This window comes from Rhododendron vialii, chromosome 6a (assembly GCF_030253575.1).
Source record: "Rhododendron vialii isolate Sample 1 chromosome 6a, ASM3025357v1".
NCBI lineage: Eukaryota > Viridiplantae > Streptophyta > Magnoliopsida > Ericales > Ericaceae > Rhododendron > Rhododendron vialii.
The window spans coordinates 35,243,338-35,269,985 of NC_080562.1; the positions used below are offsets into that span (position 1 = coordinate 35,243,338).

A 26,648-nucleotide genomic window follows, 5' to 3' on the forward strand; every position below is an offset into this window, starting at 1 on the left:
CAATAATAACCTCTGACCAAATTATCTCCCAATATGAACCCCACCAAATTAACCAAGCTGCCGGAGATCTCTCTTGCATCATCGACAGTTTCTCAATGGAAACAAAACCATCACCGAGAAGAAACAACCCGCTAATAACTAATAAGAGCATCCGCAACAGGATTGTTACTACACCCTTTTAAATTATAATAACGAGCAAAACATCATAAATATATAGGGTTGCATCAGACTCAGCTCTTGACTCTTTATTATGAAAAATTTATAACTTTGCTACAGTCACTAGTTTAATTAAACTAGTCACTATTTACTCACTTTCCCTTTTTTAATTCTCTCTCTCTCTCTCTCTCTCTCTCTCTCCCCTCTCTCTCTCTGTCTCTCTCTCTCTCTCTCTCTCTCTCTCTCTCCTCTTTTGGGATGGATATGAATATTTAATGGAGTGAGTTTGAATATTTAATTGGACCTGAGAGTGATAGCAAAGAGTCTGATTTTGGGTAATTATGTAAAAATGACTAGTTAAAGTAAAAAAGTGGATTTTGAGGATTAATTTGATTCAAAATTTGGTAAGGCTGATACGAATACTGTAAGATGGTTAGTGTGTCTACTGAGCATGTACACCAACACTTGGTAAAATACCTACTAAAAAAGGTATGATTTCTATTTTACCTATCCATTTCCCCCTTCCACACACAACAGTCTCTTTATAATTTTCCCTCTATCAATTAAATATTAGAAAATAATACAAACAGTATATATACGTGTGTGTATATATATATATATATATATATATTATACGTTCATATATATTATATACTGTAAGGCTCTGTTTGGAACCTAGGGAAAGGAAACGAAAAGAAAAGAAAATAAAAGGGAAGGGAAATAGGAGGGAAAGTTTAATATTCACTACACTTGAAATTCTTATTTTCTTCCCTATTTCTCTTCAAATCAAACAATGGATTTCCTTTCCTTTCCCTAGGTTCCAAACAGAGCCTAAACCTCCTTCGAGATCGAAGTCGCCGGAACCGGACCCAAGCCTTTCTTCGTTGAATGCTTGATTCCGGGGAACAGTAGAGAGAGAAATCCAGCCTTTCTTCATTTCTTCTTTGGAGAGAAACCCAGATCGCCGGACCCAGCCTTTCTTCGTTTCTTCGCCGGACCCAAATCGATTCCGGCGAATAGTAGAGAGAAAAACCCAGATTGTCGGACCTCCATTAATTAATGCAGTCGATTGATTTCAACAACGCCAAACCCAGCCTTTCTTTGTTGGAGAGAGAGAGGAAAAAAGAATAAAAAATTGGAAACCGAATGAATAGTTCCTTGGTATAGGTAGCGAGGTTTTTTGGCGGATGTGTTTTACATTGGAGTTTACCGAGACTGCTGCAGAGCAGTTGTCCCTTTTCCTAGTCAAAGTAGCTAAAATTGCATGTTTTCCTATCCTGATGTACATTTAGTCTCCGTTTTCACTAGTAAAATTCTTGCACTAGCTACAACTTTCTGACTTTTGTGAAGTAGTACTTGTTTTCACTAAACTAAAATGCATCGAACGCATTTTTCTTCCACTAACCCAAAAACTTTCTACAACTTTTAATTTAGTTGAAATAATTTGACCATAAATAACTACAACAAATAGTTCATAATTTTTAGCTTAGCGGAAGCAACCCTATACACAAATAGTTGGGGGCCCTGGGCTAGAACTTAACTATAGCAGCCAAAGTTTCCGCAAAAGTGGAATTTATGGAGTTTAATGTTTCGAAAGTCAAAAGATATGAGCTACTCAAATCAAGGCAAAAATGTGCCCACAAGGCCAACGGCATACCCTATAAATATGGGGAATTTTTGGGTGACGAGCGGGCACCATGTGGTGCCCGAGCAGCGCATCCGGACCGTTTATTTCGGTTTTAGATGACTCAGATTTCAAGAGAGAAAAAAGGAGATAGAGTGGTGGGGTGAGAGGAAAGAGAGGGTTTCAATTTCGGTTGTCCAACACAATTTTGAATGGCCTGGATGCTCGGATACCATGTGAGCACGGCCACGTAGTACCCACCCGGCACTCAAAAATTTCTCCTATAAATACAGTACATGCAGCACAAGACTGCAACTCTATATAGTTTTATTCATCGTGTCCTGCTGCATTGCACAAGCGATTCCTTGCAGATCAGTCACCCGATCATAATGTCTAAGCCAAGTAGGTTCTCTCTCTCTCTCTCTCTCTCTCTCTCTCTCTCTCTCTCTCTCTCTCTCTACTAATTAATTAGCCACTTACCCCAAAAAAACCCAAGAAAAATCCCACTAACAATTTGGGTTGTCAACGAGCCCAATCAAGCGGAATCATGTTAGACTGAACTCAGCTCGGTAAAATATTAGTGCTCGGGTTCAATTTGAGCTTGAACAATTGATTCGGCTCATTACGACTTTTCGAAGCTTGGACTCGGCTCGCTTCGACTCATTTAACGAACCAAATGAGCTGAATTCAAGCTCAAATTTGGCTCGTTTAAAACTTTGGAGGGTCAGCTCAACCTCGTCAAAGCTCATTAAATTCAAAACAAGACGAACTCAAGCTCAAATTTGATAATTATTATGTTATCCCAACATATCAATATTGCCTAGTACTGAATAAGGCTAATAACTAAAAACCAAAGTCCATAAAAAATATGATCAACATATGATATCTCTATAATAATACGTGCTCAATTATTTGAAACTAGTGGATGATTGTATTTCCAAATGGGTGAATTGCTTATAGAATACTGTTGACAATTTTGGTTACTAGTTACTATTGCTTTGGAAAGAAAAAAAAAAGGATTTTAAGTTAAAGTTGAATAAATCTTATCTTTTGTCAATTGCGTCGCAAGAAAGTTGAATGGATTAGGAATTTTATCATTTAAATTGAATGGCAGATAAGCGTGATTATGAGAGCTTAATTACTGTTTTGTTGCTACAAATGCGAGAGGATTGATGTTTAAGTAATATCTTTCGAACTGATTATCCAGTTTTTTATAATCACATATTCCCAATACATGTAGTGTCATTCTTTAATTAATTAATTTATTTTTTTTACAAAGGGCTTCATTTAAAATGTTAGCATCAAGAATGCAAAAACTCAGAGCCGACCCTGCAATTGGCTTGATTTCTTTGCAACCCTAATAGTAATAATGAGGTAGATCTTTGGTTGGCGTCTTGCCGTCCTTTTTCGGTAGTCTTGGGTGGCTTTTGCCCAGGGCCGGCTCATAAGTTTTAGAGGCCGGAAGCGAACCTCTTGAATGAGACCTCAAGAAATTTCATATGCAAGTATATATTTGCCGTCCATGGTCGTCGATCATTGTCTTCCCTTCCCTTGGATTCCTCAAGCTTGAAGTATGAAGCGTTTGCAGCTTGCTGCGTTTCTTTCTTCTTCTTTTTTTATCGGCCGCACAATATATCTTTCTACCGTCCCTTAATTTTTTTTTTTTAACGCATTAGTGTATCTAATGAGTAATTCCACCACTTGGGGCTATTTTGTGGCTCCTAAATTTCAATTGGACCTATTTTGTGTAAAGAAGGCAAGTGCAATTTTTTTTTGGGCCATATATATATATATAGGGATCCTAAAATTTTGAAAGCCCTCGTTTTTAACTTTTTTGGGGGGCCGGAAGCATAGGCTTCCCCTGCCTTGGCCATAAGCCGGCCTTGCTTTTGCCGGTGTGCCTTTGTTCCGTTTAATCTTTGTAATCGTTTATATAGATTAATAAAAAAAAAATTTCTGAGAAAAAAAATTTAAAAAAAAATAATGAGGCAGATCCTAGTATTAGGCATGCAGATCATGGGAGGCTTCTAGTTGTGGAGTTTTTTTTTTTCTTAATAATTATGTTTACGTTTGGTTTCAGATTAGAAGGGAAGGTTGCAATAATAACAGGAGCAGCCAGTGGGATTGGGGAGGCAGCTGCAAAACTATTCGTGGAGAATGGAGCTTTTGTGGTAGTGGCTGACATTCAAGAGGAATTGGGTCTCAAAGTGGTGGCTTCCATAGCAGGCCCTGATGTCGACAGAGCTATTTACAAGAACTGCGATGTTACGGTGGAGAAGCAGGTGGAAGAAACTGTGGCTTTCGCTATCGAAAAGTACGGTGTGGGGCTCCATGTTAGGTGGTTCGTCCTTTTTGAATGGTGGTTCGAGGTTAGCTCTCGTCTCCTTCTCCCAGTCCTGCAAAACGAAGCACGACTAAGAGACCACACCGGAGGTTCTCCGGGATGGCCCTCCGGTGCAAGAGTCAGTTTTCTTGCAAGGAAGAGTTAAAGATTGGGAGCTAGGGTTTTTCTTTGTGCGTACCTCTTCCAAGAAGGCATAATGGGATATTTATAGGAAACCCTTCGCTTGGTCCCCAAGATTGCACCAACGCTCGACACGCGTCGGCTGATGTCATTGTTGCATCACGTTTAGGGTTTTGCAACCGTTTTCATGATGAGCTGGCACCTTCACGTGCCACCATCATTGTTCTCATAACCGTTCAGATGACGTCACGACCATCATCATAGCCATGGATGCTGTTCTGACGCGGATGAGCTGGACCGTCGGCCAAGCCATGCTCGGCACCGAGCATGTTCTGGGACCTTCGGCGGCTATCGAAACGATCGTATCCTCCTTCCCGAGCAGGTAGAGGGAATGGAGTATAAAAGAAGACGTAATTAGAGGAACCCTCGGCCACGGTAGCCGACCTTCGGCCACGGTTACTAGATCACGTTCGGAATGGAACGAGCCATTCTGCTCGGCCTGCTACAATAGCCCCTCAACCCGTGCCGAAGCTTTTCACTCGGTATGGGTTGATTCAAAACTTGGCCGAGCTTTAGCCTTCGGCAGAAGAATCCGAGCCCCACATTGGGTAACAGCTGTCGAGTATTCGAACGGGTGTGTCAGTTGAAAAGACATCTAGGCAGACGAGGAGACGGCTGGCATGGGTTAGGGCTTCAGTCGCCACGTGTCACATAGAGGTTGGCGAAGGGTTCGGCGGTGAAATGATGGGCGGGAAATTCGAAAAGGCCTGCTTTGTCTATAAATACCGGTGAGGGAGGAGAGAGAAAGTTCTTCTGCACTTTCTCTCTCTAGCGCTTGGACCTTCTCTCTCTTCGTTTCCGTTCCAGAGCTCAGCTTGAATCCAAATCCTCAACTTCAAGCCCCAAATCAACTGAAATCTCCAGGTATGTCATCGATTCTTATCGTTTTACTCTTTCTCTTGCTTTCCATGCTTATTTTCTGGGTTTTTGGGATGACTCTGGGGTTTTTTGTACTTAGTGAATAGTGGATTTCTGGGGAGAACGATGATGTTCATCCCTGAACTCATCCTGTTCTTCCGAGCCCCCATAGGACATCTGGGGCTCAGCCGAACGATTTATTTGTTGGGGTAAATTACCGAACGTTCCCCAACACTCTTATTTTGCCGAACGTAGGGAGTCTTTGTAGGAGTACCGAGCCCAGTATAGATCAGAATATGACTCGTGAGCCGATAAGATGAACCGAACTTCCAAACGGCTTCATTTGCCGACGAATATTTCAATAGCTTAACTCCCCTTTGTTCTTTTCCTAGGTCTGGCTCACGAGGTCATCGACGTGTCTTCAGACTCGGGTTGCTCGGAAACCGAATCCGATCGTCAGTTCCTCAGCGAACTCATCGAGTGGCGTAGGTTGAGGAATAGCCGAGCGGTAGTATCTTCTTCAACAAGGATGTCGGCAACTTCTCCTGTGTCCGACGATTCCAACGCCGAGCGAAATTATGAGTACGCTGCCGACGACTTCCTTACGGAGCCTGAGATAAGCTTCTCTCCAGAAACCCAATCCGAAACCGACCCACAAGTGGGTCAAGAAGCCAAGTCAAGGCTTATGTCAGGAGCCGAGGCTTCGACATCGGTTGTAAGCGATGCCGACCTTTTCGACAAGGGCTTGTTATGTCCCTATGCTCATTATTTCAGCGGCAGCCCTGGAGAGTATGCAGCTTTCCGAACGAAATACAACATTCCCGAGGATGTTCTGATTCATAGAGTCAGAAGCACAGACATAAAAGACCATAGGGATCACCGTCCCGAACATATAACCGTGCCTTTAATGGCCATTTGTGAGGCCGGGCTTCGGTTCCCCATTCACCCCTTCCTTAGGGAAATTCTTTGGAAATTTAGTTTAGCACCCCACCAGCTTGCAATCAACAGTTACCGAATCATTATGTCGGTGATTGCCTTGATCGAGAGTCACAATTTAGACTTTACCCCGACGGACCTCTTTTTCACATATACCATGTCCAGACACGGGAAATCTGGCCGTCGGTATTTGTCGACGCGTCCCAAAAAGCAGCCTCTGATAGACGGTCTCTCGGACACCGACAAATGGGCTGACTTTTACCTTGAAGTGCATGGAAACTTTGAGTTCGGCGACGGACTTCGTCGGTTCGCCGTTCCAAAAGTGGCTGATACAAGAGGTAACTTGACCGAACGTGCTTAAGTTATCTATTACGCTTTATTTTCTCTTCTCTTCTGCTTTGGGTATTTCTTGAATTGCTACGTTTTTTTGCAGAGCTCGGCCCTATTTCCAAGGTACTCAACACCAACTCTCGGGAGAAGGAAAACGAGACGCTGCTTGCCCAGGTTTGTCGACACGCTCCGACCCTTCTTGATTACCGACCCTCCTACAAAGGTGTGCTGAGGAGGAAGGAGAAAGGAAAGGAGGTAGCTCAGAGCAAGAAGAAGACATCCAGTGCTCCCGCTGCCGAGGCTGTTCAAAAGAAGAGAGGAGATTCCTTTTCTGTCGGACTCCGAAAGAAGAGGCAACAAGGAGGGGTGAGATTGCCGAAGATCGGATTTACAGCAGAGGAGTGGCTTACTCCGTTTGATTCTGCCGAACTTCCCCAGCCCGCTTTCGAAGATATGTCAAGAAGGAACATTCCAAGGCCTGCGATTCCAACGAAGACGGCTAATCCTGGCCGAAGCCGAAGCTCTTCCGAGCAGCAAAGCCAGAGGGAGAAGAGACAGAAGACGTCAGAGGACGTTGTTCTGCCGACCATCTCACAACCCGTGCCTCTTGACACTCTTCAAGCCCCTTCAACAAAGGATCAGGGGAATTTGGTTGAACCCCACATTGATCTTACTGATCCAGCCACCGAGGCCGCTGTCCTTCGCCAATTCAGCCCTTCATACACTATGCCTGATGGCAGGGTTCTGCTTCACAATGACTCGGTTAAGGAGGAGCCGAACCTTACTATCACACTTCTGAGAGGGCTGGCTTTGCCGAGGGATTACGATCAAGTTCCAACCGACCTTCTTCCGGGTCTTGGTGAGATGTGTTCTCATCTGGTGCAGGTATCATTTGCATTCTGCTTTGTTTATTGTCAACTAACAGTGGAACCTCTTAGTGAAAGTCTTTTCTTCTGTATTATTGCCAGGCTGGGCAAGCTGCCTTGAAAGCATATGACAAGGCCACCAAAGTTACTGCCGAGCGAGAGCGATACAGGTCTGATCGAGATTCCTACCGAACCAAGTGGAGGATCTCTGATCAGCAATCAAAGGATGCTGAAGCAGAGGTGGAAAAGCTGAAGAAGGAGCTTGCCGACATTAAGGCAGCTGCCGAGGCCAATGTTGCTCGGATGAGGACAGAAGAAAAAGAGAAGCTCAAGGCTGCCGACGCCAAAGGCTATGAGGCCGGAATAAACCGAGCCGCGCTGGAGTACACCCAGATTGCTCACAAGATGGTGAATGACGAGCTCGAGGCTCGGCTTCCTGACTTCTTCAAGCTGGGTTATGTTGCAGGAGCCGAGGCGATGGCTGCTGTAATGGCCATTCAGGCCGATTCTGGCTTTCTAAAGCAACTTCCGGAGCCGACCGTGCCTGATTTGGAGCTTCCGTATACCGAGGATGAGTGCCTACCGTTGCCTCCTGAAGATGACGATGAAGATGAAGAGATGGCTGAAGCGGCTGTGGCAAATTCTCAGGAGAAGGCTGGAGGAGATGAGAGCCATGCCGAGGTTCAAAACAAGGCTGCTCAAGATACCCCAGTTTAGGATTTCCCCTAGGTTTTTATTTTGTTTTCAAAGTATTTTGAACTATGCTTTTGGACTGGATGGTACCGAACATTTGGGATTTTGCCATGCCAGATGTAATAGTTTAAAGGGGGTCGGCATCGAACGTTTTACTAAGCCGAGCCCTCTTGGTAGGAGATTCTGAATTTCAAGTTCAAGTTTGTGTTTTAATGACTTAGAAAAATTTTCAACTTTGTTATTGCACTGAATATTTCTTCATGCCTTAGAAATATTTTCTGATTTTGGCTGCCGAAGGTTAAGCAACCTTGGCTTGCTTTGAAAGTTTTGATAGTTACTCATGATAGCCCCTACTTTGGTTTAAGGCTCGGCTCAAAATGCCAGTCTTATGCCAAGGTAATAGGTAGAGTAATTGTTTGATGTGGCCATTTAGTTCAAGTCAAATTATGAACATAGCCGTACTAAGGATAAACTTTCGAGTTCATCTATTGCTTTCTGTTTGGACTTTAAGTTGTCCGAGTTGTTTATGATTTACTTGAAACAGCCCCAATGCTGGTATAAGGCTCGGCTCAAAATGCCAGCCTTGTACCAAGGCAATATGTTAAGTAAATGTTCTAAGGGTGGTCATCGCCGAACCAATTTGTTTAATCGAGTTGTGGCTGGAAATCGAATTATCCGAGCCATAATCGTGTTTGCAGTAAAGAAATCCGAACGTAGCTGTAGCTGTTTAGAATACCGAGCTTGTACTGATTGAAATTTTGAATCATTGTAATCAAATATGAAGAACACTGATACTCCAGAAGTAGGAGATACTTTTCATTAAAAAGACTGCCAAGACAAGTACAGCACTTTGGTAAGGGAAAAGTAATAGACTTGATAGGTGGTGTGATAGAGTGCGACCGACGAGAGTGTTCAGAGGTAGGCCTTCCTGAGGTTCAGAGCATTCCAAGGATTTTCAATTTCCCTTCCATCTTTGTCTTCTAACTTGTACGAGCCATTGCCGACCTCTTTAATCACCCTGTAGGGTCCTTCCCAATTTGGTTTGAATTTTGTCTTTTGATTGGCTCGGACAACCTTCCTCCAGACCCAGTCATCGGTTCTGAACTTCTTAAGCCTTACTCTTCGATTGTAGCCCCGAGCGACTTCTTGCTGATAGTTGGCTAACTTGAGCTGAGCATCGTCTCGTTTTTCTTCGGCTAAGATTAGCTCGGTTGCCACTGCATCATTGTTAGATTCTAGATCAAAGGTTTCGGTGCGCAGGGTCGGGAACTTCGATTCCAGTGGTATGACAGCCTCCATGCCGAAAGCCATTGCAAAGGGAGTTTGGCCGGTAGAGCGTCTGGGGGTGGAGCGGTAGGCCCAGAGGACCCTAGGAAGTTCTTCGGCCCATTTTCCTCGTTTAGAGTCCAGCCGACGTTTGATGCCAGCGCAAACAGTCTTGTTAGTGGCTTCGGCCTGGCCGTTGCCCTGGGGGTAGGATGGGGTTGAATTGAAGAATCTAATTCCAAATTCAGCACAGAGTCCAGTTAATTCCTTACCGACGAATTGTGAGCCGTTATCCGATACAATAGCATAAGGCACGCCGAACCTTGTGACAATGTTCTTCCAAACGAATCGCCGAACGTCAGTTTCGGTAGTTGTGACTAACGGTTCGGCTTCCACCCATTTGGAGAAGTAATCCGTTGCAGTGATCAAGAACTTGAAGCCCCCAGGGGCAGTTGGAAGTTTGCCTACTATATCCAAGCCCCACTGAGCAAAGGGCCATGGACTAGTGATAGGTTGGAGTGACTGAGCGGGCTGCCTTGGTATGGGGGAGAAAAGTTGGCAAGGCTTGCACCTTCTGACCACTTCTTCACAATCCTTCTTCATTCCTTTCCAAAAGTATCCTTGACTTAGAGCTCTTTGACATAGGGAACGGCCGCCAGAGTGACAACCGCAGCTGCCAGAGTGGAGCTCGGTTAAAATAATCGGGACCTCGGTTGGGTGAACTACCCGAAGGTATGGCCCAGTGAAGCTTTTCCTGTATAGTTGGCCGAGCTCAGAGATCCAGTAGTAGGCTGCTTTGCTGCGTACACGGTGGGCCTCCTTTTTGTCAGAGGGAAGAGTATCATCTTTGAGAAATGAGATGATTTCATCCATCCAACTTGGGCCGAGGGAAATGTTGTATACTTCTTCCGATACTTCAAAGCTCGGCTCAAGGATCTCGCCGAGGCTGATATGTCGGTATTCAGATGCTTTGCTTGCCGAGGCAAGACTAGCAAGAGCATCGGCATGAGCGTTGTTCTCTCTGTTGATCTGTTCGATTCGGAATCCTTTGAACCCTCGGATTAGCTCTAGAGCGGTAGCCTGATACTTAATCATTCTTGGGTCCCGAGCTTCATAATCACCTGTTATTTGATTGACGATCAGCTGAGAGTCGCAGAATACTTGTAGATCTTCAACTTGTAAACTAGCCGCGGCTCGGAGACCAGCAAGCAGAGCTTCATATTCGGCTTCGTTGTTTGTAGCTTGGAAGTTGATTGTGATAGCACTTTCATGAAGGACGCCACAAGGGTTTACAAGAACGACCCCTGCGCCCGAGCCGTTGCTGTTGGATGCCCCGTCCACGTGCAACTTCCAAACGTCTCCGCTAAATAAGTTCCAAACTTTCCGAGCCTCTTGTTGTTCCAGCATCCCGTAATTAGGCTTTACCAGTGTTTCCTCGTCCGGGCTTCCAGGGGTGAATTCAGCAATAAAGTCTGCCAATACTTGTGCCTTGATTGCAGTTCGAGGCTCAAAGTGGATATCAAAATTTGCTAATTCGACCGCCCATTGAGATACTCTGCTAGATAGATCAGCCTTCCTCAAGAGGTTCTTAAGTGGAAACTCCGTGAGAACAATGATGGGGTGCTCTTGAAAATAAGGGAGCAATTTCCGAGCTGCTGTAACCAATGCTAGAAGAAGCTTCTCCAGTGGCAGATATCTAGTTTGTGCCGGGAGCAAGGTTCGGCTAGAAAAGTAGATTGGTTGGTCCTCAAGGCCTTCCCTTCGGACAAGTGCCGAGCTAACAGCGTGTGGAGAGACAGCTAGATAGAGATGAAGAGTTTCGAAGGCTACCGGCTTGACAAGGAGAGGGGCCGAACTGAGATAAGACTTCAGCTCGGCAAGGGCTGCATCACAATCTTCCGTCCACTTGAAACTTCGTCGGCTTTGCTTCTTAAGCGTTTGAAAGAAGACATGGCACTTATCCGACGAGCGGCTGATAAACCTGTTGAGAGCCGCTGCCATCCCAGTGAGCTTCTGAATTTCCCGAGGAGTGGATGGTGGTTTTAATTGCTGAATAGCTAGGATCTGGTTCGGATCTGCCTCGATACCGCGCCGAGTAACCAAGTAGCCGAGGAACTTCCCTGAGCTGACTCCGAAGGCGCATTTGTCGGCGTTAAGCCGTAGCTTGTGCTTCTTCAAGATTGCAAAGACTTCGGCAAGATGAGAGAGGTGATTCTCAGCCTTGAGACTTTTCACCACCATATCGTCGATATAAGCTTCCATGATTTCGCCGATGAGGATTCCGAACAACAAGTATACCATTCTTTGGAATGTGGCACCAGCATTCTTAAGGCCGAACGGCATAACTAGGTAGCAGAAGAGGCCCCTGGGTGTGATGAATGCCGTCTTCTCCATGTCGTCGGGATCCATGGCTATCTGGTGGTAACCTCGGTAAGCATCCAAGAAACTCAGCCGAGCATGACCCGCTGTTGCATCTACCAGTTGATCAATTTTTGGAAGGGGAAGGCAGTCTTTCGGACAAGCATCATTCAAGTTGGTGTAGTCCACGCAAACTCTCCATTTTCCATTCTTCTTTTTCACCACCACAGGGTTTGCGAGCCAAGTGGGGTATTGTACTTCTTTGATGGCGTCCGCCTCGAGGAGTTTGCCGACTTCCTCATTAACTGCGTCGGCATGAATGCTGGCTGACCGCCGAGGCTTTTGAATTACAGGTTTTGCTGATTTTGAAACTTTGAGGGAGTGCTGGATAAGCTTTGGGTCAATGCCTGGCATTTCGTACGGGGTCCATGCAAAAACTTCGATGTTACTTTTTAGGAACTGCAAGGTTTCTTCACTCTCGGCTTGGGATAGACCAGCGCCGAGCATGAAATAACGTGATGCATCTTCGTTAAGAGGGAATTTGGTAAGATCCTCAACTGATTTCTCTTCAGGAAGAGATCCGACGTCTTCAAGAACAGGTTTGTCAGGGACTTCAACCCAATGTACTCTTCTGGTGAATGATGACCTTCCAATGGCCGAGACGTAACACTGTCTGGCTTGTAATTGATCTCCAAATAGGTCTTCTTGTCTACCGTTGGCGCCGATGTACCTGACCACCTGGTGGTAGGTTGAGGCGACGGCTTTTATTGAATGAAGCCAATTTCGGCCGAGGATCGCGTTGTATGGGCTCGGCGCGTCCACAACGACAAACTCTAAATTAGAAGCAACCGAGCCTGTAACAACAGGGAGGGTAATCCGTCCAAGAGGCCAAACGGGAGTGCCACTGAATCCGATCAGAGGAACTTCAGCGGGGAGAAGGCACGATTCAGGAATTTTGAGTTCCTTAAAGAGAGACAGGTACATTACTTCTGCTGAGCTTCCTTGATCAATCAACACCCTTTTGACAGAGTGAGTTGAGATTTGGATTGTGACCACCAGAGCGTCGCTATGGGGTGTTTGGACACGCTGTAAATCTTGCTCGGTGAATGTGATTGACCAAGGATGCTCAAGCATTTTGACCCTTTTTGGAGCACGATTGATGGAAAAAATTTGGGTAACTTTCTCAGCTTTGACAAGCTCTTGCCGAAGCTGCCTTGCTGCCTCCTTTGTTGTTGATCCATGAATAACGTTGATTACTCCGACTGGTCGCGGAATAAGGTTTTGTCCGACAGCGTTCGGCTGTCTCCTCGGCGTCTTTGTCCAATCGATATGATCGTCAAGAAGTCCTTGTGCCGCCAGATTTTCCAAAAGTGTCTTATAGGGAGCGCAAGCTGTGGTGTAATGACCGAGCTCATTATGGTACGAGCATCTCTTCCGATTGTTATTGTTTCCTTCTTCGGTGTTCAATTTGGGAGGGTTCGGCCAGACAAAGAACGGTTCCCTCTCTATCGTACGGAGGAGGAAATAAATTGGCTCTTTGAAAACCGTAGTTTCAGCCACATAGTCATGAGCTTTCGGCCCCTTTTTGTCTGCCACCTTGACTGTGTTGACCTGCTTCTTTGGCTGGACAGCGACCACAGGCTTCGGTGGTGCGATTTGGGGCGTGGGGACATGAAGGCTTTGAGGTATAATTGAGTTTTGTCCTCCTTGGAGTTCTCGCTCGGCGAGGAACTCTTCGTAGGAACAGAACTGCTCTACCGTCCTCATTAGCTCATTCATTCCATGAGGCGCCCTTATTGCCAGCTCATCCAAGATCTTGCTTCCAGTTTCCAAACCATTCTTAAAATTCCTTGCCGCCCAGTATTGATCAACACCGGGTATCTCGTTAAACAGCTGCCAGTAACGTTCGGCATACTTCCGAAGCGTCTCGCCGGGCCTCTTTCTCATCTGGGATAAGGCATCTTCTTCCTTAGCTTGCTTGTTGCTAGTGATGAACCGATAGTTAAAAGCTCTTTCAAGCTCTTTGAAACTATGGATCGATCCAGCCTCCAATTGGTTGAACCAAAGCAAGCCGAGGCGCCCAAGACTTGAGGGGAATGCTTTGCACATGATGGCATCATCGTCGGTGACGCATGAGATGGTGCTTCTGTAGCTGATGAGATGGGTGTATGCCTCGGTCGTGCTGGGATCGAACTTCTGGAATTTTGGAAGATGTAGACCTGGCTTTGGCAAGGTGGCTTGGATCTTTGCCGAGAAGGGTGATTCTGTCAGCTTTTTCAATTGGTACTCGTGGGTTGGCCGAGGGGGAAGACCTTCCCGAGCGTTTCGAGACTTCTTTGATGCTCGGCATTCCTGTTCTCTTTGTTTTCGTTCGTTCTCATCCTGCCGCCTCTCCCTCTTTTCTATTGTGACCTTCCCGTAGTCTTCATCTGGAAGATTTTCGGTATGGTAAACTCTTCGTCGGCTAGGGCGATCGTCTTGCCGAACGACGACACTTACGCTTCTTTCACGGTTTAGCCTCCGAGCGCTGACTGAATTAGTTGCTCGTCCTTCATAGGCCTTTTCCCGAGGGACTTCATTCTGTTCGATCCGATGGCTCTGGGGTCCTTTCCCGTTTCTTCTCGGCGTTCGGCTTCTTCGTCGTTCGAATTTGTATGGGATGAGAGCCTGATCGTTGTCTTGGAATTCCACGGTATCGTAGCTTTGGGAGCCCTGGGAGTATTCGTCTCCAGCCGATGAACTGGAGAAGACAGTATGCGGGCTCCCCTCTCGTCGTCCTTCTCTGCCCGTATGTCCCGCACCATTGCCGAGACGTTTATGAACTGGTGAGAGCTGCTGCCTAAGGCGAGCGCTGTCCCCAGTTCGATGGTCTGTCAATGGTGGGTCCAGGCGGTCGTGGACTGAGATTCTTTTTGGCCGTGCATCAGTACCCAAAGGTGGAGGGGGCGGCAAATTTCCTTTCCGGCGCCGACCCTGAGATCCAGAGTGGGAAACTGTTGGAAGTTCTTTGGCCTTAATCTTTTCGATCTCCATTCGTAGGATGGCTACATCGGCGTTGGTCTGTTCTTGTTGTTGTTCTAGCATTTGTACGTATGCTAGAGCATCTTCACTTAGGCCCACTGGACGCTGGATGGAAGAGCTTACGCCTGGAGGAGTAAATCCAGGAGGGTGAGATGGGGAGGCAGCGTTGATACCGGTTTCAGAGGTGATGTGCAAAGAGGAGCTGAGGGGTTGAAAGAGAGGAGGTGGTGGTGGTGCTCCGCCCATTTTTCTTAGGAGGAGACTGGTGGTGGAGGAGCCGCCGTGGATCTGAAAATCAAGGTTCACGTCGGGTTCACCAAATTGTGGGGCTCCATGTTAGGTGGTTCGTCCTTTTTGAATGGTGGTTCGAGGTTAGCTCTCGTCTCCTTCTCCCAGTCCTGCAAAACGAAGCACGACTAAGAGACCACACCGGAGGTTCTCCGGGATGGCCCTCCGGTGCAAGAGTCAGTTTTCTTGCAAGGAAGAGTTAAAGATTGGGAGCTAGGGTTTTTCTTTGTGCGTACCTCTTCCAAGAAGGCATAATGGGATATTTATAGGAAACCCTTCGCTTGGTCCCCAAGATTGCACCAACGCTCGACACGCGTCGGCTGATGTCATTGTTGCATCACGTTTAGGGTTTTGCAACCGTTTTCATGATGAGCTGGCACCTTCACGTGCCACCATCATTGTTCTCATAACCGTTCAGATGACGTCACGACCATCATCATAGCCATGGATGCTGTTCTGACGCGGATGAGCTGGACCGTCGGCCAAGCCATGCTCGGCACCGAGCATGTTCTGGGACCTTCGGCGGCTATCGAAACGATCGTATCCTCCTTCCCGAGCAGGTAGAGGGAATGGAGTATAAAAGAAGACGTAATTAGAGGAACCCTCGGCCACGGTAGCCGACCTTCGGCCACGGTTACTAGATCACGTTCGGAATGGAACGAGCCATTCTGCTCGGCCTGCTACATACGGCACCCTCGATATCATGTACAGCAATGCCGGGATCATGAGTTCATGGGAGAGCATCCTAGACATGGACATGGAGGAGGGCTTCGACCAAAACGTGGCCGTAAATCTAAGAGGACCGGCATTGTGCATAAAGCATGCTGCTCGAGCCATGGTTAATAGACAAGTAAGGGGATCCATCATTTGCACGGCCAGCTCGGCGTCCATTCTAGGAGGGTTTTGTAACGCCGGTTACACTGCTGCGAAGCATGGTTTGGTGGGTCTGGTTAGAGCCGCTGCAAGTGAGCTTGGGAAGCATGGGATAAGGGTCAATTGTGTTTCTCCTTACTTTGTTCCCTCTCCCCTGGGGATATCGTGGTTGTTAGAGCTGGGCATTGACACCGCGAGCGGAATTGAAGCAGTAGCAAGTGTTGCGGCCAACTTGAAAGGAGTTGAATTGAAAGCAAAGGATATTGCAGAGGCTGCACTCTTCCTCGCTTCTGATGAATCATCCGTTTATGTCAGTGGTCATAATTTAGCTGTTGATGGGGGTCTCACTGTTGTTGATAATTCCAGCACTATGATCGTATCGCAGATGCTAATGAAGGAGAATTAAGCAGCACTGATCGATACATCCTCACTTGCTTGATTTACCTTTTTACCAAGAGAAAATAATACTGGGTTGTACGTTCCCAGTTGCTTGGTTTACATTTTTACCAAGTTTAAGCTAGCTCTTGATCTATTATAAGATCATGCACTTTTATTATTACTAGAAAATAATATTTATCGATATAACAGTGATGTGATTATTGATTGTGAAATTATGCGGAAGCATTCAAACTACTCCTAGAGGGGGGTGAATAGGAGTTTTGGTTAAAAACAATTACCAATTTGAAAGTAAATTCACTTATTAAAAATTAATATAGATGAACGGGTTGATTATCGATTAATCCAAACCTAAACTCAAGTAGGGCAGTAAAATAAAATTGATACGAGAGGCGCACGATTTACGTGAAAAAACTTAGGGTCCTAAATAACCCTAAGCCAAAACCAAGGCCTAACACTATTGATTTATTCTATTAATCAAAAAGAAGTATAGATTGCGAAATAGTAAAAACCTTACCCAAGCCTTTACCTATTCTCGCCAATCTCCGATGCTCCCAAAGCTTCTTCAAGATCCAATAGATGCACCACGGACTTCACGCCCGATCTCTGGATTCAACCGGCTCTGAATCAATCTACAAAAGATTTGGCCACAACAGCAAACGGCACCAAGAATCATAAACAGTAAATGGATGAATGATATGATGTGAACATGACCCTAAAATCAAACCAAATGTTCAAAGAAGAAGAACGAAGAAAAATAACGTGGGTTGCCAGAAAAACTATCAACTTGCCTAAAACAAAAACAAAAACCGTGCAACCCTTTCTTTTTCTTTTTGACCAAAAACTCTCGCCTCTGTCGAGAGAAAACAAAACAAACAGTGGTGCACTCCTTTCTTTCCTTTATGTGCAATCAAAATCTATTAAACTCAAAACTCAAAAGGCGTAGTCCACACCACTATAAAACAAACTTTTAATGATGCAAATATGGAAACCAAAATCTCACCAAATTTCCAGAGAGGCAAACGTGGGATCTTTATTTTTTATACTCCAAAGAAAAATCTCGTAACGATAATTATATATATATATATATATATATATATATATATATAGGAATTTTCAAGTGAGGGATCCCACATTTTGTTAAAATGAGGGACTTTCATTTCCCGATCAAATTTTGAAAATCCGAACCGTTCAATGTATGCAGAAAGTAATTTTAAGGGTCCCCGCCAGAAATTAGCAAAAAAAATGACCGGGAAGGGCGTCATCCGAACAGTTTTTTTTGAACCGTTCAATGAAAACTGCTCGGATGAAGCCCTTCCTGGTCATTTTTCTTGCTGATTTCTCACGGGGACCCTTAAAATCACGTTCTGATCACTTTGAGCAGCTCGGATCATCGAAATTCAATCGGGAAGGGGAGTCCCGCATTTTAATAAAAACGTGCATGAATAAATTTCTAATCTTGGAAATAATATGCTTGATGTGTTGTGTAATGCTTTTACCTTTCACGCAATTGGCTCGATTCCGTAGCAGTCAATTTGGAGTAGATAAGGGGAGGGGCATCGAGCGAGACACTACCCCTAATTATCCTACCCATTACAATCAAATGGAGTCGAAATAACAAAGACACTAATATTGGAGGTTTTGAACAACCCCGGAAAGTGCCAAAATATCTAACAATCTCCCCCTTTGGCATTTTCGGGACAAAACCGATTGCAATAAACCATAACGGAAAAATACAACTGAAAGAAATAAACACTAGCCTAAACTAAGTCTATCCAGTGAAACTTAAGTTGCACTTCCAATACCTGCAAAGATAGCTCAACAAAAACTATGCGCCAAAATATATGTTTCGAAAAATAGAATGGGTCAGCATAATTTAATAATAAACGACAAAACAACATTATATCCAATAGAAGAAAACTAGACCAGCGATTCATCAATAAAATATATCTCCCCATATAAATATCTCCCCAAATGAACGATAGCACTCAAAATTTCTCTACCTTTATGCAAGACTCAACGACACACATCACTCTCGACAATTCCCCAACGCATGACCATATAAACTCTCCCCCTTTTTGTCACGGAAAAACTAAGCAAAAAAATATATATCGGAGTGAGACACATGCAACTTGAAAGCATAAAAAACACACAAACACATACACAAAGGTAACCTTTGGCTAGAAAATTCTTTTTTTTTTTTGCCAAAAATTTAGAAATTTTCTTGATAACCAAGAGAGAACATCAAAGGGAATATTCTTCCTTACTTGGACAAGGAGAGAATAGCCAACAAAGAGGATAGGCTCTAACGAGAAAAGACCTATACTGTACCCTAAACTCTTACAAACAGAATTACAATACCTCATGTAAAACTCACACCACCAACATCAAAAAAAAAAAAAAAACACACTACACCCGAAATGGTCAGAAAGACCCCCAAAGGGGAGAAATACCCGCAAACAGGACATTATGGCAAAAAAACTAGAACAAAAAAAGAAACCCATTGGCGGTGTCAGATCAGACAACCCAACCTTCTCTTCTCCAAATCAACTCCAGATCGGATCCTGTTCTGCAACCTCTTGATTCCGGACTCTGCAACCCGACCCCCTGGTCACCGGAACGTACATCTATAGACGGCTGGATTTGGACGAGGTTCTAGCTATGGACGGCATCGAGCCAGTCAAGGCGATCTCAGAGCTTCGAGATGATGGGGAAGAAGTCGCGCATGAGGTTCTGTTCGATAGCGGCGATGGAGGCGGCCAATCTCCAATGCTCTCAGAGCTTCTTCAAGATCCAATAGATGCACCACTGACTTCACGCCCGATCTCTGGATTCAACCGGCTCCGAATCAATCTCCAAAAGATTCGGCCACAATAGTAAACGATACAAAGAATCACGAACAGTAAATGGATGAATGATATGATGTGAACGTAACCTTAAAATCAAACCAAACGTTCAAAGAAGAAGAAAGAAGAAAAATAACGTGGGCTGCTAGAAAACTATCAACTTGCCTATGACAAAAACAAAAACCGTGCAACCCTTTCTTTTTCTTTTTGACCAAAACCTCTCGCCTCTGCCAGGAGAAAACAAAACAAACAGTGGTGCACTCCTTTCTTTCCTTCATGTGTAATCAAAATCTATTAAACTCAAAACTCAAAAGGTGTCGTCCACACCACTATAAAACAAACTTTTAATGATGCAAATATGCTGTGCATGAATAAAATTTCTAATCTTAGAAATAATATGCATGATATGCTGTGTAATGCGCCAAAATATATGTTTCGAAAAATAGAATGGGTCAGCATAATTTAATAATAAACGACAAAACAACATTATATCCAATAGAAGAAAACTAGACCAGCGATTCATCAATAAAATATATCTCCCCATATAAATATCTCCCCAAATGAACGATAGCACTCAAAATTTCTCTATCTTTATGCAAGACTCAACGACACACATCACTCTCGACAATTCCCCAACGCATGACCATATAAACTCTCTCCCTTTTTGTCACGGAAAAACTAAGCAAAAATATATATGCGAGTGAGACACATGCAACTTGAAAGCATAAAAAACACACAAACACATACACAAAGGTAACCTTTGGCTAGAAAATTCTTTTTTTTTTTGCCAAAAATTTAGAAATTTTCTTGATAACCAAGAGAGAACATCAAAGGGAATATTCTTCCTTACTTGGACAAGGAGAGAATAGCCAACCAAGTGGATAGGCTCTAACGAGAAAAGGCCTATACCGTACCCCAAACTCTTACAAACTAAATTACAATACCTCATGTAAAACTCACACCACCAACATCAAAAAAAATAAAAAAACACACTACACCCGAAATGGTTAGAAAGACCCCCAAAGGGGAGAAACACCCGCAAACAGGACATTATGGCAAAAAAACTAGAACAAAAAAAGAAACCCACTGGCGGTGTCGGATCAGACAACCCAACCTTCTCTTCTCCAAATCAACTCTAGATCGGACCATGTTCTGCAACCTCTTGATTCCGGACTCTGCAACCCGACCCCCTGGTCATCGGAACGTACATCTATAGACGGCTGGATTTGGACAAGGTTCTAGCTACGGACGGCATTGAGCCAGTCAAGGCGATCTCAGAGCTTTGAGATGATGGGGAAGAATTCGCGCATGTGGTTCTGTTCGATAGCGGCGATGGAGGTGGCCAATCTCCAATGCTCTCAGAGCTTCTTCAAGATCCAATAGATGCACCACAGACTTCACGCCCGATCTCCGAATTCAACCGGCTCCGAATCAATCTCCAAAAGATTCGGCCACAATAGTAAACGACACAAAGAATCACGAACAGTAAATGGATGAATGATATGATGTGAACGTAACCTTAAAATCAAACCAAACGTTCAAAGAAGAAGAAAGAAGAAAAATAACGTGGGTTGCCAGAAAAACTATCAACTTGCCTATGACAAAAACAAAAACCGTGCAACCCTTTCTTTTTCTTTTTGACCAAAACCTCTCGCCTCTGCCAGGAGAAAACAAAACAAACAGTGGTGCACTCCTCTCTTTCCTTCATGTGTAATCAAAATCTATTAAACTCAAAACTCAAAAGGTGTCGTCCACACCACTATAAAACAAACTTTTAATGATGCAAATATGGAAACCAAAATCTCACCAAATTTCAAGAGAGGCAAACGTGGGATCTTTATTTTTTATACTCCAAAGAAAAATCTCGTAACGATAATTATATATATATATATATATATATATATATATATATATATATATATGGTAAGCAGATTTTCGGAGAGTTTTATGGGAAAGAAAAACGTGCATGAATAAAATTTCTAATCTTGGAAATAATATGCTTGATGTGTTGTGTAATGCTTTTACCTTTCACGCAATTGGCTCGATTCCGTAGCAGTCAATTTGGAGTAGATAAGGGGAGGGGCATCGAGCGAGACACTACCCCTAATTATCCTACCCATTACAATCAAATGGAGTCGAAATAACAAAGACACTAATATTGGAGGTTTTGAACAACCCCGGAAAGTGCCAAAATATCTAACAATCTCCCCCTTTGGCATTTTCGGGACAAAACCGATTGCACTAAACCATAACGGAAAAATACAACTGAAAGAAATAAACACTAGCCTAAACTAAGTCTATCCAGTGAAACTTAAGTTGCACTTCCAATACCTGCAAAGATAGCTCAACAAAAACTATGCGCCAAAATATATGTTTCGAAAAATAGAATGGATCAGCATAATTTAATAATAAATGACAAAACAACATTATATCCAACAGCAGAAAACTAGACCAGCGATTCATCAATAAAATATATCTCCCCATATAAATATCTCCCCAAATGAACGATAGCACTCAAAAATTCTCTATATTTATGCAAGACTCAACGACTCATATCACTCTCCACTACTCCCCAACGTACTCATGACCATATAAACTCTCCCCCCTTATGTCACGGAAAAACAAAGCAAAAAAGTATATATCCAAGTGAGAAACATGCAACTTGAAAGCATAAAAAACACACAAACACATACACAAAGGTAACCTTTGGCTAGAAAAATCTTTTTTTTTTTGCCAAAAATTTAGAAATTTCATTGATAACCAAGAGAGAACATCAAAGGGAATATTCTTCCTTACTTGGACAAGGAGAGAATAGCCAACCAGACGGATAGGCTCCAACAAGAAAAGACCTATACCGTACCCCAAACTCCTTACAAACTGAATTACATACCTCACGTAAAACTCACACCACCAACATAAAATAAAAAAAAAAAACACTACACCCAAAATGGTTAGAAAAACCCCCGAAGGGGAGAAACACCCGCAAATAGGACATTCTGGCAAAAAACTAGAACGAAAAAAGAAACCCACTGGCTGTGTCGGATCAGACAACCCAACCTTCTCTTCTCCAAATCAACTCCAGATCGGACCCTGTTCTGCAACCTCTTGATTCCGGACTCTGCAACCCGACCCCCTGGTCACCGGAACGTACATCTATAGACGGCTGGATTTGGACGAGGTTCTAGCTACGAACGGCATCGAGCCAGTCAAGGCGATCTCAGAGCTTCGAGATGATGGGGAAGAAGTCGCGCATGAGGTTCTGTTCGATAGCGGCGATGGAGGCGGCCAATCTCCAATGCTCTCAGAGCTTCTTCAAGATCCAATAGATGCACCACTGACTTCACGCCCAATCTTCGGATTCAACCAGCTCCGAATCAATCCCCAAAAGATTCGGCCACAATAGTAAACGATACGAAGAATCACGAACAGTAAATGGATGAATGATATGATGTGAACGGAACCTTAAAATCAAACCAAACGTTCAAAGAAGAAGAAAGAAGAAAAATAACGTGGGCTGCTAGAAAACTATCAACTTGCCTATGACAAAAACAAAAACCGTGCAACCCTTTCTTTTTCTTTTTGACCAAAACCTCTACCAAAACCTCTCGCCTCTGCCAGGAGAAAACAAAACAAACATTGGTTCACTCCTTTCTTTCCTTCATGTGTAATCAAAATCTATTAAACTCAAAACTCAAAAGGTGTCGTCCACACCATTATAAAACAAACTTTTGATGATGCAAATATGCTGTGCATGAATAAAATTTCTAATCTTAGAAATAATATGCATGATATGCTGTGTAATGCTTTTACCTTTCACGCAATTGGCTCGATTCCATAGCAGTCAATTTGGAGTAGATAAGGGGAGGGGCATCGAGCGAGACACTACCCCTAATTATCCTACCCATCACAATCAAATGGAGTCGAAATAACAAAGACACTAATATTGGAGGTTTTGAACAACCCCGGAAAGTGCCAAAATATCTAACAATCTCCCCCTTTGGCATTTTCGGGACAAAACCGATTGCACTAAACCATAACGGAAAAATACAACTGAAAGAAATAAACACTAGCCTAAACTAAGTCTATCCAGTGAAACTTAAGTTGCACTTCCAATACCTGCAAAGATAGCTCAACAAAAACTATGCGCCAAAATATATGTTTCGAAAAATAGAATGGGTCAGCATAATTTAATAATAAACTACAAAACAACATTATATCCAATAGAAGAAAACTAGACCAGCGATTCATCAATAAAATATATCTCCCCATATAAATATCTCCCCAAATGAACGATAGCACTCAAAATTTCTCTATCTTTATGCAAGACTCAACGACACACATCACTCTCGACTATTCCCCAACGCATGACCATATAAACTCTCTCCCTTTTTGTCACGGAAAAACTAAGCAAAAATATATATGCGAGTGAGACACATGCAACTTGAAAGCATAAAAAACACACAAACACATACACAAAGGTAACCTTTGGCTAGAAAATTCTTTTTTTTTTTGCCAAAAATTTAGAAATTTTCTTAATAACCAAGAGAGAACATCAAAGGGAATATTCTTCCTTACTTGGACAAGGAGAGAATAGCCAACCAAGTGGATAGGCTCTAACGAGAAAAGGCCTATACCGTACCCCAAACTCTTACAAACTAAATTACAATACCTCATGTAAAACTCACACCACCAACATCAAAAAAAATAAAAAAACACACTACACCCGAAATGGTTAGAAAGACCCCCAAAGGGGAGAAACACCCGCAAACAGGACATTATGGCAAAAAAACTAGAACAAAAAAAGAAACCCACTGGCGGTGTCGGATCAGACAACCCAACCTTCTCTTCTCCAAATCAACTCTAGATCAGACCCTGTTCTGCAACCTCTTGATTCCGGACTCTGCAACCCGACCCCCTGGTCATCGGAACGTACATCTATAGACGGCTGGATTTGGACAAGGTTCTAGCTACGGACGGCATTGAGCCAGTCAAGGCGATCTCAGAGCTTTGAGATGATGGGGAAGAATTCGCGCATGTGGTTCTGTTCGATAGCGGCGATGGAGGTGGCCAATCTCCAATGCTCTCAGAGCTTCTTCAAGATCCAATAGATGCACCACAGACTTCACGCCCGATCTCCGAATTCAACCGGCTCCGAATCAATCTCCAAAAGATTCGGCCACAATAGTAAACGACACAAAGAATCACGAACAGTAAATGGATGAATGATATGATGTGAACGTAACCTTAAAATCAAACCAAACGTTCAAAGAAGAAGAAAGAAGAAAAATAACGTGGGTTGCCAGAAAAACTATCAACTTGCCTATGACAAAAACAAAAACCGTGCAACCCTTTCTTTTTCTTTTTGACCAAAAACTCTCGCCTCTGCCAGGAGAAAACAAAACAAACAGTGGTGCACTCCTCTCTTTCCTTCATGTGTAATCAAAATCTATTAAACTCAAAACTCAAAAGGTGTCGTCCACACCACTATAAAACAAACTTTTAATGATGCAAATATGGAAACCAAAATCTCACCAAATTTCCAGAGAGGCAAACGTGGGATCTTTATTTTTTATACTCCAAAGAAAAATCTCGTAACGATAATTATATATATATATATATGGTAAGCAGATTTTCGGAGAGTTTTATGGGAAAGAAAAACGTGCATGAATAAAATTTCTAATCTTGGAAATAATATGCTTGATGTGTTGTGTAATGCTTTTACCTTTCACGCAATTGGCTCGATTCCGTAGCAGTCAATTTGGAGTAGATAAGGGGAGGGGCATCGAGCGAGACACTACCCCTAATTATCCTACCCATTACAATCAAATGGAGTCGAAATAACAAAGACACTAATATTGGAGGTTTTGAACAACCCCGGAAAGTGCCAAAATATCTAACAATCTCCCCCTTTGGCATTTTCGGGACAAAACCGATTGCACTAAACCATAACGGAAAAATACAACTGAAAGAAATAAACACTAGCCTAAACTAAGTCTATCCAGTGAAACTTAAGTTGCACTTCCAATACCTGCAAAGATAGCTCAACAAAAACTATGCGCCAAAATATATGTTTCGAAAAATAGAATGGATCAGCATAATTTAATAATAAATGACAAAACAACATTATATCCAACAGCAGAAAACTAGACCAGCGATTCATCAATAAAATATATCTCCCCATATAAATATCTCCCCAAATGAACGATAGCACTCAAAAATTCTCTATATTTATGCAAGACTCAACGACTCATATCACTCTCCACTACTCCCCAACGTACTCATGACCATATAGACTCTCCCCCCTTATGTCACGGAAAAACAAAGCAAAAAAGTATATATCCAAGTGAGACACATGCAACTTGAAAGCATAAAAAACACACAAACACATACACAAAGGTAACCTTTGGCTAGGAAAATCTTTTTTTTTTTGCCAAAAATTTAGAAATTTCCTTGATAACCAAGAGAGAACATCAAAGGGAATATTCTTCCTTACTTAGACAAGGAGAGAATAGCCAACCAGACGGATAGGCTCCAACAAGAAAAGACCTATACCGTACCCCAAACTCCTTACAAACTGAATTACATACCTCACGTAAAACTCACACCACCAACATAAAAAAAAAAAAAAAAAAACACTACACCCAAAATGGTTAGAAAAACCCCCGAAGGGGAGAAACACCCGCAAACAGGACATTATGGAAAAAAACTAGAACGAAAAAAGAAACCCACTGGCTGTGTCGGATCAGACAACCCAACCTTCTCTTCTCCAAATCAACTCCAGATCGGACCCTGTTCTGCAACCTCTTGACTCCGGACTGATCTACAACCGGACCCCCTGGTCGCCGGAACGTACATCTATAGACGGCTGGATTTGGACGGGGTTCTAGCTGTGGACGGCATCGAGCCAGTCAAGGCGATCTCAGAGCTTCGAGATGACGGGGAGAAGTCGCACATGAGGTTTTGTTCAATATCGGCGATGGAGGCGGCCAAAGGGAGGCGAGACAGAGAGGAGGCAGTGAAAAGTCAACGACAGTGAAGGTCGACGAAAATGTAAAAGGAAGGCGGAGGAAACGTTAATGGAGAATGTCCCCTCCCGTCGCCACCATAAGGTGGAAACCCTAGGGGAAAGGAGGGAAGGAGGGAGGCGGCTAAGGCTAGGAAGTTTTGGAGAGCTAGAAAGTCCTTTTACCCAAATCAAAAATTGTACTATCACAAATCTGCTGCTAGAAGTCCTTTATTTTTTTACTACCCAAATAAAGAAATTTGTATCATAAACTATAAAGTCCTCTTTGGACTACCCAAATGAAAACGTGCATCACAAATTCGTGGCTAGAAAACGTGCATCACAAATAACTCGTGGCAAGAAACGTAGTTTTTGATTTCTCATTCCTTACCCAAGTGAAAACGTGCATCACAAATTTGTGGCTAGAAATGTAATTATTGATTTCTCATTTCTTACCAAGTTTACACCTTACCTTTCATACTCCACGGGGAGAAGAGGACTCACTATAAATGGTGAGAGAAACAAAGAACTGGCTATATATGCCTGTAACTCTAAATGAAGTACCAAACACATATTTAGGGACAAATCTCTGGTAGAATCTAAAAAGAGA

General features: G+C 43.4%; 1 protein-coding gene across 1 annotated transcript; it reads left to right on the forward strand.

Moving 5' to 3' along the window:
* The first annotated feature begins 1,991 nt into the window (after positions 1-1,991).
* On the forward strand, positions 1,992-16,409 carry LOC131330302 (short-chain dehydrogenase reductase 3b-like). The gene is made up of 3 exons (XM_058363846.1): positions 1,992-2,186; positions 3,861-4,094; positions 15,605-16,409. The coding sequence occupies exons 1-3, from the start codon at positions 2,077-2,079 to the stop codon at positions 16,197-16,199; spliced, it is 939 nt and encodes a 312-aa protein (XP_058219829.1). The 5' UTR covers positions 1,992-2,076; the 3' UTR covers positions 16,200-16,409.
* The last annotated feature ends 10,239 nt before the right edge of the window (positions 16,410-26,648 follow it).

Coding starts and splice junctions, on each gene's coding strand:
- LOC131330302 (XM_058363846.1), top strand. CDS start 2,077: ATGCAGCACAAGACTGCAACTCTATATAGTTTTATTCATCGTGTCCTG. Junction 2,187..3,860: donor ATAATGTCTAAGCCAAGTAG/GTTCTCTCTCTC, acceptor GTTTGGTTTCAG/ATTAGAAGGGAAGGTTGCAA. Junction 4,095..15,604: donor GTGGCTTTCGCTATCGAAAA/GTACGGTGTGGG, acceptor TCGGCCTGCTAC/ATACGGCACCCTCGATATCA.